The following is a 20925-nucleotide window of genomic DNA, read 5'->3' as shown; positions in this document are numbered from 1 at the left end:
CATGACCATGATTGCCTGAAGGTGTGAGTGTGAATAGATAGTAAGTTTGGGAGGAGGAAGCGAGTTTCCATACAGTGCTTTTCAAGGTTGTTGAAAATGGGAGTAAAGATGACCTTCTACATATCACTAAGACTTTCATTTTGCCCTATACTATTGGATCGCTGGAAGTCTTATGATTGCCTGGGGAGTGGGGGGGGGGAACAAAGGTTTTCAGCATATCTCCATGAACCACTCGCTTCATTTCAGTGATCCTGAAAAAGGCAAGATCACCAACAATATTGAGTGTTCATGGAGTGCTGTTAAGACACAGGTACTGTGCTGGCCTACATGCGATCGGTTTGACTCTTACCTCACCGAGTATGTGGCTTACAAAGTCATACACACAAACACACTCCACTGACATTACAAACTCAATTTTTCATTGTAGTGAAAGCAGTTTTTGAACTGACAGATTGTTACTAGCTGTCATTGGTGCAATGTACAAGCCAGCGATATCAGGTTAGTGTGTTTATTCAAATTTTCACTTAGTTTTTTAAAATAGATTAGGTTATTCCACTATTCAGGAGGGATTATGACTAGCTTCCATTTCCAAACATGCTGAAAATTTACTTCATTCTATTTTCAGATAAATCTTAAGTCTTTCTGACTAGCTAATTTACCCTCGGGAAAATTAGCTAGTCAGAAAGTGCAATATAATCGTGAGGAAAAAGTGTAGAAAAGCAATGGATGGGAGGAGCTAGGCTTGATGATCACTGCTTCACAGCATGTTTTAGCACGACCGATCAAGAGGAGTACCATATACTAAAGATTAACCCTCTCTTGATATAAGCACATAATAAATATTGCTTCCTCATAAACTGGTTTTATACTTTTCTCTCAGTGTTACTTTTCTTCTAAACAACTACTCAAATTGTACAAATCTCATATTCACCCTGCATGATCTTACAACTGGGGGTGGTACCCACAAATCTCAAGCTTCTAGACTCCATCAATGAGAGAAGTCAGTGTAATTTAATTACAAAGTCTCTCCACTCCGTCTCTCATAGACTTGTTTCTGCCGTGATCTTTCCTGTATAGTGCCATGGTTAGCAGCACCTTCCCAAAGGTCACGATAAGTGAAAATTCTCAGTGAACATCAGTGAGGATGTAGGGCACACTACATTCCCAAATTTGCACTTTCATACACTACTCTTGCACTTGCACTACATTCCCAAATCTTGTGTTGAAATTAATGCGCATTTTTTTTAAATTAAAAACTCCAAATTCCAAAGGAATTAGAAGCTACAGTATTTATTACTGTGCATTTATTGAATGGTGAGAAGCCAAACAATACTTGCTGGCATTAGACTTCAATTTCTGTAGAGTGTATTTTTCAGGAAATACACATGAAGGAAGGGTTAATAGCAACTTTGTGGTTAGTGACATGTCCATCACTCTTGATGAGATCATGAATGCAAGAATTTAATCACTGTTTTTTTTGGAGTTGAAAGGTGGACATAGCGAGGACCATCTTCAATGGACAAGTAGCCCTCTTTCAACTTCACAAATCACTGAAAAGTCTTCAAACAACATATGGCACCTTCTCCAAAAGCTGCTTTTAATATATTATGGATTTCTGTTGCACTTTTTCCTGATTTGAAATAAAATTTGATTTGTATTTGCTGTTTAGTAAAATCATTCTTTGTAAAATGCAATGAAACACATAATTCTTTCTATTGAGCACATACACTAATTCCAACTGACTGCAGATAAACAGGCAATTAATGTGACCAGTGTTACTAGATGAGTTACCAAAAATGTTATAACAAGCCACACCTCACTATAATTTTTGATTCCCCTTGGAAGTTACATTTAAAATAGTTTCTGTTGAATGAAGAAAATTTTCATATAACGAACCGATTATGACAGACTTAACTCGGTGCATTTCTGGCCTTCAGGCAATTAGTGCTGCTGCATGAATTAATAGAGCAAACAGGATTACCATTCTACAACTCTGAGCTACTCGTAAAACCTATCTGACCACCTGTCCCACATATGGAGAAGTCGCGCAGGTCAACAGTGAGCAGATCAAGGGGTATTCCCGATGCTGATAATGGGCTGTGGTCAACCTTCTATGAGGTGTGACAATACAGTTTCGAGAATAATTTTTTTTCTGTAAAAGTGGCCACTCTATAAACTGTTACTTCCTCTCTCTGTGTAGTCTGAAACCCCTTCTACCTGCATGCAAAGGGTAAACATCGTAAGTCATTTCAGTCATTGTACAAATTGGTTCATGTAAAGACTTGTTTGTGTTCCATGTTACGTGAAAAATAGAACACAATTTAGAGCAGAGAGTTGTGATAAAATTTTTGATGAAAAGTGGCAAATCGTCAGCAGATATTTATGAAATGTTGACCAGAGTTTATGGAAATGATACCATGTTGAAACCATGGTATCATTTCGTTTTCAATTGGGCAAAACAGTTTTGAGGATGTGAATCTGTAAAAGATGGTGAGCATTCAGGGCGTCCTTCCACGACTCAACATGATGAAAACATTGTTCATGTGCAGGATCTTCTTCAAAGTTATAGGCAGTTAACCACAAGAATGATTGCCGAAAAACTAAACATTAATTGAGAAAGTGTTAGATTGATTTTGACTGAAAATTTGTTGATGAGGAAAGTGTGTACAAAGATGAGCACAGGAGCAGAAGAATCCTTTTTGCGTGATATAAGACAAGACTGAGTTTTAGAAGGATTGAAATCAACTAAGTTGTCTTTGCCCCACTGGAGGATTACCTGGTGATCGGCATTTAAGGAATTGGTAGTGGATATTTGAGAAGTTAAAGCTGATTGAGAAGGGCAAGGTTTTTCAAAATGGAAAGTGGAATGCAATGTGCTATCATCGGCAAAACTATGGATAGGATTTCCAGTCAGTGGAAAGAGGTCATTAATATACAAGAGGAAAAGAGTGGGGGAAAGTACTGAAACTTGGGGAACACCAGCATTTGTGGTGAAGTTAGAAGGCAGGGAGCCATCTACCGTCACCCTCAGTGAGCGATCAGAGAGAAAACTGGATAACCAATTACAAAAAACAGTTGGCAAAGCATAAGATGGAAGCTTGTTTAGAAGACCTTTACGCCAAACACGATCGACAGCCTTTGAGATGTCAAGAGCAACTGCTTGTGTTTCACCAAACTTTTACATTGAATTAGTCCATAAATGGGTAACATAAGCCAGAATATCACCAGTGGATCGACACTGACGGAATCCATACTGGCGATAGTTGATCAGTCGGAAGGTTTCTAGCTAGTTTAAGAGTTGGCGTTTAATTGATTTCTCGATTACTTTGGAAAGAATAGAAGTAATTGTAATGGGACGATAATTGGATGGGAGGGATTTGTCACCCTTTTTAGCAACTGGCTGGATATGAGCAAATTTCCAAGCAGAAGGAAAAACACCTTTGGAATAAGAAAGTGAAAAAAAGCCAGCAAAGAACAGGAGTAAGTTCAGGAACACAGGGTTTGAGAACAAGTGGAGAAATACCATCAGGATGTGGAGCTTTCTTAGCATCAAGATTCGTCAATATCCTTCTAACATCCTTTTGATGGATGTTAGAAGGATATTGCGGCCAATAGCTTTGGCAAGAGACCAGAATGCTCTGCTACCATTAGGGCAAGAAGCAAGTTTTCTACTCTTAGCCTGTTCAAAATCTAGTTTGGACTGGTTAATAACTGCTTTACAATTGTTGCGAGCTTTGGTGTAGGCAGAAAATGAAACTGAAGAATTAGAAACAAGCCAATTGTGATATGCAACATTCTTCTCTTGAACAGCCTTAGCACATTTATTGGAAAACCAAGGTTTGGATAAAGGACAAGATTTTAAAGTGTAGTGTGGAATAAAAGATTCCAGTCCTACAAGAATAATTTTACTGACATTGACATCAGAATTTTTGAAATAGTAATCTGACCAAGGAAAAGAAATCTTTCAGGTCATCCCATTTTGCATTCTTCTAATGCCAAACAATACGAGGTTGGGAATAGCCATGAGATAGAGGCTCCATTGGAGAAGAGACAATCACCAGGTTGTGATCTGAGGGGCCTAAAGGATTACTCACTTCAACCGTGTACTTAGAAGGATTGTTTGTGAGATAAAGATCAAGCATGTTGGCTGTATGGTTAGGATTGTCTGGTATTATTGTAGGTAAATGAACAATCTGTGAAAGGTCATTAGTAATTGCAAAAGCCTCAGCATCTCGACCAGCTGGAGTTGTGAACATTAAAATCACCAAGGAAAATTACCTCACTGTTAAGAATGTTGGACTGGATAAAGTCAGTTGCTAAGAGAGGAAGGCAAAGAGCTCCAAGTGATTAGTGGAGTTGGGACAACAGTAGAGACAACAGATGAATTTGACAGAATGAGGTAGAGAGATTTTAAGCCAGAGAAGATCGAAAAGAGGAGATTCCAAATTACCAAGTCTTTGACAGGGAATATCGGAACAAATATATGCACAAGTACCACCTTTGAGGCAAAAGGAATCATATAGCAAATAGTTTTGGAAACTGAGAAGAGAGTAGTTGAATCAACCGATAACTGAGATTCTGTCAGAAAAAGTACATGGGGTTTGGCAGAGTGCAAGTGGAAATGAACATGGTTGAGATTAGAATTGAGACCAAGTATATCTGTGAAATGAACTAGGAAGTGTTTGAGAGATTTAGATCTTTTTGCAGATAAGCTTACTCTATTAGTTTGACAATTCATGGTGTATTCAATAGTAAGTGTTATGATCAATGGATTCTATGCTGGAGTGTGTGTGTATAGTCTTAAGGGGACTACTTTGAAGGCGATGGCCTCATATCTGTATAATTTTCAAAATAAAATTTTTAAATGAATTATTGTCAAAACTTTATTGTCACACCTCGTACTGCAGTAGTGTTTAACATTTTCCTATACAGAGGCCACATTCAAAAAAATTCAAAGTTAGATTTCTTACACAGGCAGCACTAAGTAATTTGAGAAAAATTAGTGTTACATTTCAATATCTTGTTACATGTAAAAGTAAAATTGAAAATATTCAAAAATTTTGTTGTCATAATTCATCATCATCAGCCATTTTCAATCCACTGCAGGATGAAGGCCTCTCCAGCCACTTTCCAGTTCCTTCTGTTTTGTGCAATAGCCATCCATTTACTACCCACAAACTCATGAATTTCATCTGTCCATCTCCATTGTCCTCAGGTTTTCTCTTAACTCCTCTTGGGTACCGTTCTGTTATTTTCTTAGTTCATCTGTCATCATAGCCCAAGACCATTTTAGTTCTTTAGTTTTGATAAGAATGTCCCTTACTTGAGTTTGCTGTGTAATCCATGTGTTTCTCTTCTTATCTAACAGTCTGATTCCCAATATAATTCGTTCCATTCTTTTGGTGAGTGCCCAGGTTTCACTTCCATAAGTCATGGTGGGGAGTATACATTGGTTCATTATTTTACATTTCAGACAAATTGGGATATAGCTCCTCAGTATGTAACTATATTTCCTGAATGCTGTCCATCCAAAATTTATTCTTCTCTTTACTTCCAGCCATTTAGCATTATTACAGCTGACTTGTCCCAGATAAATATATGACTCCACCTTTTCAATTGCTGCTCCTTCAATCATTATATCCCTTTCTATGGCATACTTGTTCATCATTACTTTTGTTTTAGCCATATTCATCTTTAGTCCAAAATCCTTACTAACTCTGCATAACTGATTAAGATTTTCCTCTAATTCTTTGGGATCTTGACTTATGACCACAATGTCATCTGCACAATTAGTGGCGAACAAAAAATTGCATCACATTTGAATTTTGCAAATGTGTTTTGTGCTGCATTGTGGATTGCAGAAATGTTCAAAATGCATTTGTTAGATGGGATATATATCTCTGTGAGTGAAATCCAATAAAAAGACTCCACCTGATATACCTAATTTCCATAAATGTCTTCCCAAAGGGTAAAATGCGTAATTAATGGAAATATTAGAAATTATACAAATGGAAATCATGACAACCAAACATGCATTTACGTGTACAAACTGAATGACAAATTAACGTAATAGTATTACGTACTCCAAATCAGCAAAATAAGTCCTCGATATTTTGTTGTTCCTCCACGAGCTGCAATTACAGCCTTGCAACAATCTGGCATAAAGTTAATCAACTTCTAGATATATAGTTGCCCAATTTCATGGTACCACACCCTTACAATGCTCTCCTGCAGCTGAATCTTACTTGTCAGCTTCTTCTGAGCAAATTTAGACGGCATTATATACCAGCAATTTTCAATAGGGTTCAAAACCTGGACTGTTGCTGGGCCAGTCCAACACTGTAATGCCAGCATTTCTGAGGTATGACTGCACCTTAAGGGAGAAAAACGAGGGAAAACATTAGTGTAACTATGTTTTAAGCCTTGTGAGACAAGAAGACAAACTCCTCATTAAATCTAAATAGCATAAAATTTACCAATTTTGGTGTGTGGCAAGGTGCTGAGTTATGTTGAAAAATGCAGTTTTGGATGTCTGTGTGGTAATGAGTTCTAATAATGGGTTCAGGCACTCCTCCAAGATAGCAGTGTAGGTTTCTGCATTCACTGTTCCGTTAATAAACTTAATTCGCCCCACCCCTTTGCTTTTTATGCATCCCCAGACCACCTGACCGGTGGGGAACTTTACAGTCGGTGTTATGCAGTCAGGATGGTATGCCTCCGATTTTCGTCTTCTGACATATCGCTTCCTATCCGAGCCATGCAGGTTCAGTTTGTCAGAAAAGATGGTGTCCCATTGCTCTTTTGTCCATGAAACATACATTTTAACCCAAGCAAGTTGCTTCTTCCTCATTTGTTGGTTCAACAAAGGCTTCTTCTTGAGCCGATAGGCATGCAGACCACATTCTGAAAGCAGTCTTTGGATAGTTCATGCACTTGTTTCAACACCTGAGGCCATCTCAAAATCCAGTTTTAGATCAGGAGCACTAGCATGGCAATTAATTTTCAAAAATCGATCTTGGGAAGGCGTAGTCATTCTCTTATGGCCTGATACAGGTCTTCTTGTCACACCACCGGTTTCATGCTTTAATTTCAGCACCTGGGATACTGTTGAGTGGTGGCAGCCTATTTTATCAGCGATAGTACACATAGAAAGCCCTTCCTGGGACTGAGCAACAGCTACACTTTTTTTCTTGGTGTCAACTGAACATATGGAGCCATGCTTACACCCCCGCAAAACAGGATACTAATGAGCGTGTATATCCTTCCAACACCGTATTTATATAAACAGCTGATGCAATACCTTTGTTTTGTGACAAACAAAATTATTATTATTATTAGCATATGGTGCAAGGAAGCCTGAGGCTTATGCTGCTCCAGCCAAAAAAAACACTTCTGAATTATCCTGAGGAGAGAGAGAGAGAGAGAGAGCAAGAATCAAAAATAGAAGGGAATCACCAAGAAAGAGAAGAATGGTGATATCCAGCTCAGGACTCTGGGTGTGCCAAGCCCATACTCACCAGATGTGAGCCCCTGGGGCTAAATAACTGTAATCAAACAATATCTTATACATTTCACTACAAATGTTTTTTTTTGTCTGCCATTGTACATTTACTGAACAAAACATTTAATGAGAAAAATTGTTTTGATAATTAAAAATGAAAATGCTGTTTAGATTCACTTTCCACATGGGCCGTAGGTTGGACACCACCGTGAATCAACTGTAAACGCCCTGTTTGAGAATTAGGAGAGTGAGATTTTATTTTACCCCCACAAAAAATCATGTTTCCGAATAACACCGACATTTTGTACAGTTTCAAAAAAAAAATTTTTTTTTTTTTTTAATTTAACAACTAGTGACAATATCGATGACGAAAGAAGGAAAATGAGGACAACGAAGGTATTAAACCTTCTAAACATAAAATGTTGGCATTTGGTCAAAATGAAGTTAGAAAATTTGTCAGGCTTCAGTTAAATGAAAGAAATACAATTCGTGGATTTCGGGAATACCTAATTGAAAAGACGGTTTCAGAAGAATTGAAGCATTTGATGAACGCTCTGAGTACGATACCAGTTTCATCAAGTGAATGTGAACGAGAATTTTCACAAATGAATCTGATCATCAGCCCAACCAGAGTTTCATCGATGACAAAAACAATTTCTTAAAATTGTAGGTCCACTGCTGACACGCTTTGATGTAGCAAAATATGCCAATTCGTGGCTGCTTTGGAAATGTCATTCATCAAGAGACACAAACAGTAAGAAGTCAGCATAGTGTGTTGGGTGAAAACTAAATAAAAATTTGGAATATTCTACAAAAACTTTATTATGAAATTACTTTTACTTATTTTTTGTACTTATTTTATTTATTTTTTACACATTTTACTTATTTTTTTATATACTTGAATAATAAATTTATGCTTAATAAACTTAAACTGTGTGTTAATATATGTAATTCGTAATATACGTAATTTGTTCTTATTCCAAATACATTACTACTAAAGTAACAATTTCAGGAGGAAAAAAAAATTTTTAGAGTACTTTTCATATTCTTTTAATTTTCAATTTGTCCTGATAGCAAAGTTTACTTTGCTATCAGGAGTACTGGCACCTATTTTTTTTTTTTTTTTACGAAAAAAGCACTGCCTATAGGGATGTTGACTTAGAAAAACATTTTCAATTGAAGAGCTTTTGGAAAAGAATTTTTTACTCTTTAATGTCAAATAAGAAGTGCAGGAGAAGTTTGCTGAAAAGACTGGGAAGAGTAAAAAAATACAATTTAGTATTATAGTGTTGTCTATTTTTTTATAACTCATATATTTTTTTTTTTTTTTCTTTCTATGTACACAGAGGACAATGGTTTCAATCCATATTGGGATGAAACTTTTGTATATGATATCTGCAATCCGCATCTAGCCTTGTTGAGGTTTTCTGTACAATATGAAGATGTGTTTGGAGATTCCAACTTCCTCTCCCAGGCAACTTATCCAGTGATATGTCTAAGAACAGGTTGGATCTTTTTTACTTAAATATAAAACGTAATAAATGTGATAATTTATCAGTAATTTTTAAGAAACTCTCATGGTAAAATAAATTACAAAGATGTCTAAATACCAGTTCTGTTGAGAATATTATTAATCATTAAACATTTTATGTATACATTACATATTTTATAGCATAATAATATTATAGAGCCTTAATAAAACCAACATGACTGATATTTAGTTTTTATGTGCAGAGGAATCTGTATTTCATCAGATATTTGTGTGTGTGTGTAAATATATGAAATTTCATATTTATAGAGCAAACAAGTTGATATATATAAACAGTTGCAATCATTATATTTGGAAGAAAATCTTTATATTTTTCTGCTTAGTGTATTTTCATTATCCAAAATGTGGCTTGGCTGATTTTCACTTTGCTCAGATGATCGTTATCAGCCTGTTTAGTTTTGGATCTATTAACTCATCAGAACACAATTGGACTAGCTTTTGCATCTACAACTGTTCTATACATCAAAAGTAAATAACCTTGTCTGTTGAGCGATGTCTGATCATGTTAGAGATAAATTTTTAAATAAGAGATAAGGTTAATAAGTCACTTAGATGAACCTAAATATATTTCTGTTTTACATATCAAAAGATTAAAGAATTTCTAGACCATGAGTGACTTGGCCTGATTAAAAAAAAAAAAAAAAAAAAAAATCTTGCCTACATCGTTTTGTTAAAATATGATAGAATAAAACTGATCGGTTTTAGTATTCATATCACTAGTGGCAAATCATGCAAGAAACCAAGCTCATAAAGCATCTGCAAAAAAAAAAATCTTCCCACATCAGTTGACCATCCCTTTCAATAATCTGTCTAGATCCCACTACTCCCAGGTGTCTTTTTATTGTTTAACTTCAAAAGTTTCTCTTCCATTCCTCTCAGTTAAGACAAAATCATTTTTGATTTTATTCAAATTGATTCAAATAAAATCAATTTGAATAAAATTCAAATTGATTTTATTCAAATTACCCACTTCCACAACAACAGATGGGATTTGTTCCTACAATCAACCACTTGCTGGTTGAAGGCAGACCTCCTCACATCTACCCTGCACCCATTCCAATAGATCCACACCCTTCCTAAAATGTGTATTGCAGACCTGTATTCAGTACCCAAGATGTGGCCTAACCATTGCCATATACAATGGGATAAGTGCCTCCTTATCCCTGCTAGCAAAATTCCTATGTATATCGACAAAACCCCAACCTGTGTGTACTGCTCAGAGAACTTCACAACTGACTGCACAGTTACCTCTAGGACTTTTCATTTTCCACTACCCTGAGTGTAGTGCCATACAGTTGTTACTTTAATCTGGGATTACTGTTACCCATATGTAGTACCTTGCATTTTTTTAGTGTTAAACTTCAACTGCCATTACTCAGCCCATCTGCCTAATTTTTCTAGATGTTTTTGCAGTAGCCTTGATTACTGTCATTAACCACTGCCAACTTTGTACAATCGGCAAGCTTAGACATATATCTTTGTCAGTATCAATATATATAGAAAATAACAATGAGCCTTACACTGAACTCTGTGGGACTCCACTAATAACATTGGTCCACAAATAGCAGTGTCCATTAATAACCACTCTCTTCTCCCAATCACTCATCCCTTTATCAATAGCAGTAACTTGCCCTTAATGCCACACTGCTCCAATATACAGCAGTATGTTATGTGCAGCAGTATCAAAAGTTTCCCTGAAGTCCAAGTATATGATGTTAATTTTTGAATCCAGTTCCTTTGTTACTGCATCATTAGTATCCAATGAAATTGGTCAGACAAGATGACCCCTTAACAGATCCATGCCGTACTGCAGTATAATTGCGTTCCTGTCTAGGTGGCCTTGCATTACTTCTTTAACCAGTGACTCCCATTATTTTCCCCAGGACAGAAGTTAAGCTAACAGGTCTGTGATTACTTATACCACCTTTTGACCCTCTCCCCTTTGTGAATCAGGGACACATTCAAATAATGGCTAAGAGTTAGTTTACCTCCCTTAATCTAATTGGATAGATCCCACTACTCCCAGGTGCCTTTTTATTGTTTAACTTTAAAAGTTTCTCTTCCATTCCTCTCAGTTAAGACAAAATCATTTAGTTCCATGTTAGTGTTTGATAAACTTCTGTCATCCCCTTCCCTAAAGAATTCCAGATGTGTGAATATATATTCAAAATACCTATTCAATGTACCAGCAACCTGAGCAGGATCATCAACAGTTAAATCATCGACATCTAGTGGACCAGTGTGATTATTATTATTAGCCATATGTGCCTGAGGCTTATGCTGCGGCAGCCAAAAAAAAAAATTTCTCAATTACCCAGAGAGGCAGGGGGGGTAATCACCAAGAAAAAGAAGAATTATGATATCCAACTCAGGACCCTGGGTGTGCCAAGCCCATACTCACCAGATGTGAGCCCCTGGGGTTAATTCATCACTTTCCTCCTACATTTACATAAATAAAGAGTCTTTCTGTTTTTTATTTGCATTCTATGCTAAAAATTTCTCATAATCTGCTTTGGCTTGCCTAGGCTCTTTCTGACTTGATTGCAGATTGGTTTATATCTACCGTACGCTTCTGCACCACTTGATAATTTATATGCATCCCATGCATATTTCTTCTCCTCCTCCACATTTCTCATCAGTTTATCTGACATCCATTTAGGTCTAAGCCTTGAATAGTATTTCTTAGTTGCAACAAAAAGCCTAGTAGCTCCCAAGAATACTTCCTTGAATGCTTCCCATTTAGAATTTGCTGTTGGTAACATCATCAGTCCAAGTGCATAGAATTTAAAACTAAGACCACTGTGGTCATCTCTACAAAAGTAAAAGCCCTTCCCTTTACCATTGACATAGTTATGTCTGTGTGTGACAAACTCGCAAGTTACAGTCAATATCTGGAAAGTTAAAATCTCCCATTACAAAAAATTCTGATTTACTGGTCAACTCTGTTTCTCTGTTTAGTCATTTGTTTATGCCACACCAAACTGATTCAACATTGCACTGGCTACCCATGTATGTCAAATGGATATACTGCCTTAGATTTAATATGCTTCTTAACTAAGAGTGGTACCCCTCCCATCTTGTCTGTCTGAATTTGATGTACTTCCTATTTCAGTCCATCCCTTATGTCTGATTGACAATGTTTCCCATATCCCTACAATGTCTGCATTTGATGACTGCCAGTACATCAAATTCATCTACTATGCTCCCAGCATTAGTGTACCTGCAAGTATACATGTACTTTTTCTACCCTTAGTTACATTAATATAGCCCATGTATATACTTGTTCCATGAAGACACACAGCAGAGCTTGAAATTCCTGATGATTTGCTTTCCAAGGTGCTGTCTTCCAACAGAAGCAGTGCAAGAATTGCCAACCGGGCTAGCCGGGTGGGTAAAGTGCCTGCCTGGCAACCCAAAGGTCGCGGGTTCGAATCCCACCTCAGGTTTGGATCAAAGTACTGCAAAAAAAAAACCTTGGGAGGTGCATTATGGCCACAGAAGCTGATGTGCCAACAACCACCAAAAAAAAAAAAAAAAGGTGCAAGAATCACCATCTCTGCCTGTGGCTCTTGTCTATTAGTGTGTGTGTATCCACCCAAGCTAGCAGTTTTCTGATCCACCCAACACTGCCTCGATAGCATGAGTAGATATCCTTGTACCAATTCTATTTAAGTGTATCCTATCCCTGTAAACGCAGTCTCTCCGTTAACAAGCACCAACCACACTGAGAAAAATTCTACCCTATGAGCCTTGCACCCTCTCTCTCTCTCTCCAGGGGCCCAATTAACTGACAAGGCTCTCATCACGTACAGGCAACCCCCATATAACACGGTTTTGCTCTAACATGATTGATAAATTGTGGCAATCCTTGTACAACACAGTTTGGCTCTAACACCATTACAGAATTGCAGAAAACATCGCATAACATGTTTTTGTGTTGGCATAACTCTGCTATGTTGGATGTAATTTTTCATCATTTCCATTCTGTTTTGTGCCTCCCCGCTGTTGACTTGCTAATGGCTATGCAAAAAAAAAAAAAAAATTTTTGGGAAATTATTTTATTTTCTTGGGAAATCCCCGTATTTGGTTCTGTGCTATTGAACTTGTGCTTGTTTGAGACCATAAAAAAAATTTGACTTCGAAGCATGCAGTTTGTGACTTTTAAGGTTTTTTGTAAGGTTATTTTGGTTTTTATTTGATTGTTTATAAATTTTTCCGGGTATGTATTACTAAACTTTGTTCTTAAGGACCTATTGGAATAATTTCTTTGTTGTGAATTAAATTCCAGCCTTAAATTATGCCTAAGGAAAGTAAAAAATCACCGTTCAAAAGACATTTTTCAGTTGTGGACTGCATTGGAATCATAGCTTTATCGTTCAAAAAAGTAAAACCATCAACATTGAATGTGTGTTGAAAAAATGTATGGCCAGCCAGAGTCAGTTCATTCAGGAAATATGGTCTAACTGGCAGAAAATGGAATTGGTGATTGGAAGGAGGGGAATTGGAATTCCCCTCCTACCAACTAGCAAGTAAAACTTGCTAAGTTGGTAGGAGGGGAAGGTTTTGATTATATGACTATTGAAGATATTCAAGAATTACTGGTAGAAAAAGAAGCTAGTGAAGTAAATTTGGTGGAAATGGCATCAGAGGTAAACAAAATTTTACACTAAAAAGCATATGGGAAGGCATAAACTTAGCCGAGCAATTAGAATCTTATTTTTTGAATGCAGATCCTTTGACTAAAAGGAGCACAAAGTTCAAAAGGGGGCTTCAAACATGCTTACCATATCACGAAATTTACAAAGTTACAAAAGTCTACCAAGCAAAATCAAACAGACCTAGATTACTGATCTTTTAAAGAGAGCAGAAGATACACGAAATATAGATGCTGCAGAATATCTTCACAAAGTGAAGATATTCAACAGAGAAAACGTTCATTTGATTGTGCTTAGCAGTGATGAAGAGGAAGAAAATTAAATGAAAATGCATTAACTGACATTTATGTATCAGTTTGTAAGACATTTGTTACTATTTTTAATAAAAATTAAGTTTCCGATAGTTATAAAAAATTGTATATTTTTTTTATTTTTGTTAGCTTTTGGAACATATCCCCCCCCTTTTTCTACTGGTTCTTAGTCCCATATAACATGGTTTCACACTACATGAGATTGTATAGGAACCTAACTACCGTGTTATATGAGGGTTACCTGTACTCCCTTGTATTATGTCTGGAAAGAATTGCAGACATTTTCATATTTAATCGTAAGTCACAACTTGTTCCCATCATTGCCCTGTACTTGTTAAGTAAGTCCTCGAATCTCCTACAGTTAGCTCGCATCAAAACAAACCACAAGTGTTGTGTCTTAATGCAACTTTGCATCCATCCAGTTGTGGTCAATGAATGAGTGCTGTAAGAGGAAAGGCACATGAAATGTACAGCAGATTGCTATTGGCACACTGACTGAACCATGATCTTATTGGCATTATGGCTGGGTTTTGCTTAGTGTCAATTGCACTTCCTAGAAAGTGTCATAAAAGCTTTATACTTGGTTTACAATTTCATATGTTCTTTGTTTATGTTGAAATTATATTATCTAGTTAAATATTTTCCACAATAAGAAAAGGTAAAATTTTCTGCAGATTATGCTTACTCAATTTTAATTCTTTAGTTTTCAAGCAATGCACTTTCTGAATTATATTCGAGTGATGCAGACTTTGAATTCTATTCAAGAGTGATGTGGATTCTGAATCTCATTCAGGTTGAATCAGATGAATCAGATTGGACCACTTAACATAGATGGGTTGACATCACTTCAATAGAATTCAAATCCTGGGATATCTGGACTGAAAAGGGTCAGGGATGGACAGTACGTTGAAGCTTGATTACATTGAATCAACTTTTTATAATACATCATCTGATGCTGAAATGGAACTCTATTCAAGTGATGCAAATTCTGAATCACATTCAAAATGCAAGGCATATAGAAAGGGCCCTTGGAAAACTTGTTATATCATTGGTGTCAATGTATACAATATTATCACCTTTCATGCCCCTAAAATATTATGTTGAGCAGATACCTTTTAATGGCACAAAAGGTGATATTGTTGTACATGTTAGAACTAATGACATTAAGAGTAAGAGATCTGCAGATTTACTCAACAAGTACAGGTCAATATTGAAAAAAAGTCGCAAGTTAGGGTTGAATGTGAAAGTGTTTACAATTCTGCCCAGACACGATAGGAGGGAGTATATGATGTGAGAGCCTTATCGATCAATTTGGCCCTGGAGAGATTGTGCAAGGCTCAAGGGGTAGAAAATTTTTCAGCCTGGTCTGTGCTTGTTGACAAGAGAGACTGCTTCTACAGGGATGGGGTACACTTAAATAGAAAGGGTGCAAGAATATTTGCTGATGCTATCGAGGTAGTGTTAGGTGGGTTGAAACTCTACTAGCTTGGGGGATACACAGACTAAAAGGTTAGCTGTGGCCGCAGGCAGAGGCAAAAGCGATTCTTGCACTACTTCTATTGGAATGAGTAGCAGCATGGAAAGCAAAGCAATGAAGATTTCCAGGACTTTTCAGGGTCATAGTGGAACAAATAAATACATGGGCTGTGTTAGGGTAACTAAGAGTAGAAACAGGTGCCTGTATACTTGCATGTACACCAATGCTAGGAGTATAGTTAATAAATTTGATGAGCTTGAAGTGCTAGTCAAGACATCAAAGGCAGATATTGTTGGGATATCAGAGACACACAGTTATAAGCAGTGCAGAATTGGAATTTGGGGAGTACAATGTGTACAGAAAAGATACAGGACAGGAAGGGAGGAGGGGTTATGCTGTTAGTTAAGAAACACAAAATCTAAGGAATCTCATTCCAACTGATGTAGGTGGACAGTGCAATGTTGAGTCTGGTGTGACATAAGCACTGAGAAAGGAAAAATGAGAGTAGGTGTGTGTTATAGGCCTAATGAATCTGATGAATATAATGAGCAATTGTGCAGAGAAATAGAAGTGGGCCAGTGATTCAGAATGTCTTACGATGGGGGATTTTAACTTTCCAGATATTGACTGGAATTTGTGGTTGGTCACTCGCACACTAGCAAGACTTTTTTGGATTTATTGGATGACTGTTTTCTACAGCAGCATGTTTAAGAGGCAACCAGAGGGAGTAATACTCTTGATCTGATTATCAGCAATGATTATTCATGCATTAAGAATTTGCAGATAAAGGAACCACTGGGTGACAGTGATCACAATCTACTGATATGGGAATTACTTAAAGATGTAACTACCATCAAAGCTAAAGGGAAGGGCTTTTGCTTTCGTAAGGGTGTCTACAGGGGTTTCAGACAGTTTTTAAATTCTGTACAGTGGGATCAACTGATGTTACAACTTGAATATTAAATGGGAAGCCATTAGGGACTTAATCTTGGAGGCTACTAGGCTTTTCATTCCAACTTAGAGATACAGTAAACCCCCGCTATTCGCGGGGGTTATGTTCATGAGAAATGCCGCGGATACCGAAAACGTGAATACTGAGTTGTGGCTTCCATAGTAATAAAGGGGTTCTGTTCCAAAGTATGAAATATATAAAAAAAGCTAGTCTAAAATTTGGTTTATGTATGTATTATATGTACCTTCATAATATAACTATGTACATAGACAGTACACAGTGAAATGCAAGCATATGGCATCGAAATGCAAATAAGAAGCAATTTAATATTAAATGTAATATTTATTAGAAATTTCAAACAAATCTTTCAAACCAGCGCCTTTGCTAGCTAAAAAACTTATCCTGCCAGTGCTATCACCAGTTTCGCTAAAGTGTTGATAAAGGAGTTTTGCCTTTTCACAAATGATGAATGAACTTAACGGAATTTTATTTTGGGTTCGGTCTTCTGTCCACAGATTTTAAAGCCTTTTCCATTTTTTCTAATTTAACATCACGAGTTACAGAGCAAATTTTTGAAGCAATTAGCGCGTTTTCATGGACACTACGGCGGATTTTTTCTTCCAATTTCTTGATTGATCGTACCAGTGACTCATTGATTTTATAATGTTTTGCCACTGAGAAGACACTTTCACCATTAGAAATTTTGGTAAAGATTCAATGTCGCGTACCGCCACCAAAAATGGCGGCGAGGAGAGGAGGAGGGAAAGCAATGATTGACGGGTTGTGACTCTGCCCACTCAGTGCGTTCCCCCTCTCCTCGCCCGGTGGATTTGAAATGACACACGGACGGTACTTGGCACAGCAACAAATATGGCGGCTGAAAACAAATGAAGAAAAAGCAATTTTTAAAAAACCAAGAAACAAAAATTTACACGAAATGCAATCACTGATTCTTCTCGCCCGTACATAACTAGACTATTTCGCTAGCATTAACAACGAAAATTTGTGATGCCAGTGAACACATAAATGCTTTTTTTTTTTTTTTTTTAATTTTTGGTGGGGGCTGTCGCCCCCTAACCCCCGCTATTTCCTCCACACAAAATTGGAGCTGAAAAAGAAAAGGTAATTTAAGGGTAAATAGAGGGGAAATTTTACAAAACAGAAATGCACGTTTTTCTATGCTATTTCTATGAAAAACAAATGCATATGCATATAAATGTCTATGCTATTTTACGTGTATTAACAATGAGAAAGGCTGAAAAGCAAACGAAAAGGTAATTTTAGGGGAAATTTTACGAAACAAAAAAAAATGTTTCTATGAAAAACATAAATGCACGTTTTTCTATGCTATTTTACGAGCATTAACAATGAGAAAAGCTGAAAAGAAGAAAAAGAAAAGGTAATTTTAGGGGAAATTTTACGAAACAAACAAAAATGTTTCTATGAAAAACATAAATGCACATTTTTCTATGCTATTTTACGAGCATTGACAGTGAGAAAGGCTGAAAAAGAAAAGGTAATTTTAGGGGAAATTTTACGAAACAAACAAAAATGCACGTTTTTCTATGCTATTTCTATGAAAAACCACTCACCTCATCGGTCGGATGTCCTCATTCCTCAATCCTTGGTTTCAGGTTAAATCACTGCTGTCGGAATGTTTCCTTCGCCACATATACTCTTCGAGGTAGGACTCGAACTGATCATTTACTTTGCTTAATGACAGTTGCCGTTTAATAGCACTCCATGTTCCCTCGATTTTGTTAGTGTTTGCCCATTTCCTGTGAAAAATACCTGTGACAAAGGAGATTTCATGGCAGCAAGCAACAGGCACCCGCACAAATCAAGAACTGACCAAAATGTGATTGCACAATCATAATCAGCCAATCACAGAGTTAAGTTACTTTATTTTTTTAAAAAAATTTAATTTTTATTATTTTTTTACTTTTTTTTCTGGTGGCTACCGCCCCCAGACCCCCGTCTATGTGGGGCTCCAGCCCCCACACCCCCGGAATTATTTAGCCAAGAACAATACCAATAAACAATAGTTCATTTTTTTAAATTTTCCGATTTCGTATTGTGTTTCGTAACCCAAAAAACCTCAGTGTGCCTCGTGTTGCCAGTGCCGGTAGGTACATGGCACGGTTAACACGGCTGAGTGGGGTCCGGCCCCCTCACCCACTAGTTTTATTTCACCTTTAAATTCAGATAAGTGTTATTTATTTTTTTTTTTAAATTACGAATGTAATTAAGAAAGACCGATGATTAAATCGGCACCATGTGACATCCAAACACCGCAAGTAACAAGAGGGGGAAAGTGGCCACGTCACTTTCATCAGTCAACATTTCAAAATTAAATTTTTTTTTTCCTGGAGGCTCTGCCTCCAGACCCCCGTTTCAGTGGGGGGTTCAGCCCCCTCACCCACTAGTTTAATTTCACCTTTAAATTCGGATAAATATGATTTTTTTTAAAATTACGAATGTAATTAAGACCGTTGATTACACCGCAACCACGTGATATCAAAACACCACAAGTAACAGGTGCAGCACAAAGGTGAACACGCACTGCGTGGCACTCGTGTCAGTTGTGATCATCTAGACGTAAGTTGACTCCGCCCACTGGGTGGAGCCGGCTGCCTTCATTCACGGCCCTTCTGAGCCGTTCTCATTGGCTGTACCCGATACTGAATCTCGACAGAAATTTTGTCTAATAACTCAATTTTATTCGCTAATGTCATCACCTTCTTTGATAATTTCACATTTCCTTTGTTATTCGTAGCCATATTTTTGTATGGGTTAGAAAAATTTTGTCCAAATAAAGTCACTTTCTTCCTTCCATTAACACACTCGAAAAAGTCTATTTTACACTGCAAAATGGTAGATTTATCAATTTTGTAAGCATATCAATTTATAAATTGATAAATTTATTCAATTTTAAAAGCATATAAATTAAAAACAAACGACGAAACGTTCCATGGCAAGCGCATAACACATACCGAACAAGGATTAGCCAGAAACATCCACGCTCGCAATTTTGTCACCCCTCTCCCTCCACCCACTGAGCGCTGTTTTGACCGGGAAAGATAATTTTAGCCACGCCTGTATTTTTTTTATGGCGGAAAATGTTCACGGCGCTTTAAAATTCACATTTTTTTTTTTAGGTTTCATTTTATGTTAAATCAGCCACCGCGAATAGCAGGGGTTTACTGTACTGTTCAAGGTTCAGGCCTGAATGGATGTCAGATGAATTAATGAGAGTTGTGCCAATGAAAAAAAATGTATGAGCTGCATATAAATTATCAGGTGACACAGAAGCCTATGGCAGATATAAGCTTGTCTGTAATCAAGTCACAAAGGAGGTTGGCCCCGAGTGCGAAGCGATAGGGACCAAGCGAGTTTTCTTAAGCGACATAAAGAGTGATCTTTACAAGTGATTTCGTTCTGTTTCTTTTCTAGTGCCTTTCTCAGTTCACTGTAAGTGGTTCTGTCCTTAACAGATTTAAGTAAGAACCCAGGGAGGAAAACCACCTTTCTTTTCTTAATACATTTATTTCTTCACTAACAAACTAACTCTCCAGCCGCTTGGTCACTAGGTGGCACTGCTCCTGCCTCCCTGTGGCGGGGCCAGTAAACTGGGTGGAAATGCTAATCCCCCAGGGCGAAAAGGAGCCAACATGGATACAGAAAATTATTCAGCATTAGAGCCTCCGAGCTCAAATACCACAGATTTGTATGACTCAGATCATGGAAATGCACAAAAAAAGTGCTTAAAAAAAGATAATCACCAAATAGAGTATCCAACTTTCCTCATTATCCATTCTTTAAGTAGTCAACCGGTGAGCAAACTCTCTCCATTTATCATATAGAGATTTTTAGAAAATGCTAGTGGATCATCTAAAATGGTCAAAAGATTACAGTCAGGGGATTTACTTGTTGAGACAACACAATCCAAACATTCAGAACTGTTGTTAAAGCTCACAACATTTGGAGGGATTCCTATTATCTCTCCCCATACCCCACCCTAAATAGCTCCAAAGTTCAATCAGTATTTCTGAGTGAGATCTGTTGAATGTAACAGAAGACGAGCTTGTACAAAAACTAAAAGATCAAAAGGTCATACAAGCTAAGAGAATTTTGACTCGTAGGGATGGCAGTCTCATTCCAACCCATAGTGTAATACTCACATTGGATACTCCAAACTTACCAAATACTGTTAAAGCAGGTTACCTAAATTGCCATATCCGCCCTTATATTCCAAATCCAATACGGTGTTATAAGTGCCAGAAATTCAGTCGCTCTCAGACATGTTGAGATATGTCCAAAATGTGCATCCCAGGATCACACTCAGACTACTGCAACATCTCCAGTTTGCCCTAATTGCAAGGAAGATCCTCTTGCATATTCTAAAAATTGCGAGTTATGGGAACTCGGGAAAAAAATTCAGAAATTTAAAGTTGAACATAAAGTAACCTATCAGGAAGCA

The 20925-nt window shown here is 37.1% G+C and overlaps 1 protein-coding gene across 1 annotated transcript in view; it reads left to right on the top strand.

Moving 5' to 3' along the window:
- sl (small wing phospholipase C gamma 1) overlaps nt 1-20925 on the top strand; it is a 602812-nt gene that overhangs the window by 546504 nt on the left and 35383 nt on the right. The window contains exon 29 of the mRNA XM_090377657.1: nt 8848-9006. Within this exon, the coding sequence (XP_090233783.1) occupies nt 8848-9006 (159 nt within the window). The remainder of the gene's footprint in view (nt 1-8847; nt 9007-20925) is intronic.

This window comes from Mastigoproctus giganteus, chromosome 7 (assembly GCF_048544385.1).
Source record: "Mastigoproctus giganteus isolate SK-2022 chromosome 7, ASM4854438v1, whole genome shotgun sequence".
NCBI classification, from domain to species: Eukaryota; Metazoa; Arthropoda; class Arachnida; order Uropygi; family Thelyphonidae; genus Mastigoproctus; species Mastigoproctus giganteus.
Note: the sequence above shows the minus strand (reverse complement) of the source record. Positions and strands in the feature narration are given on the sequence as shown.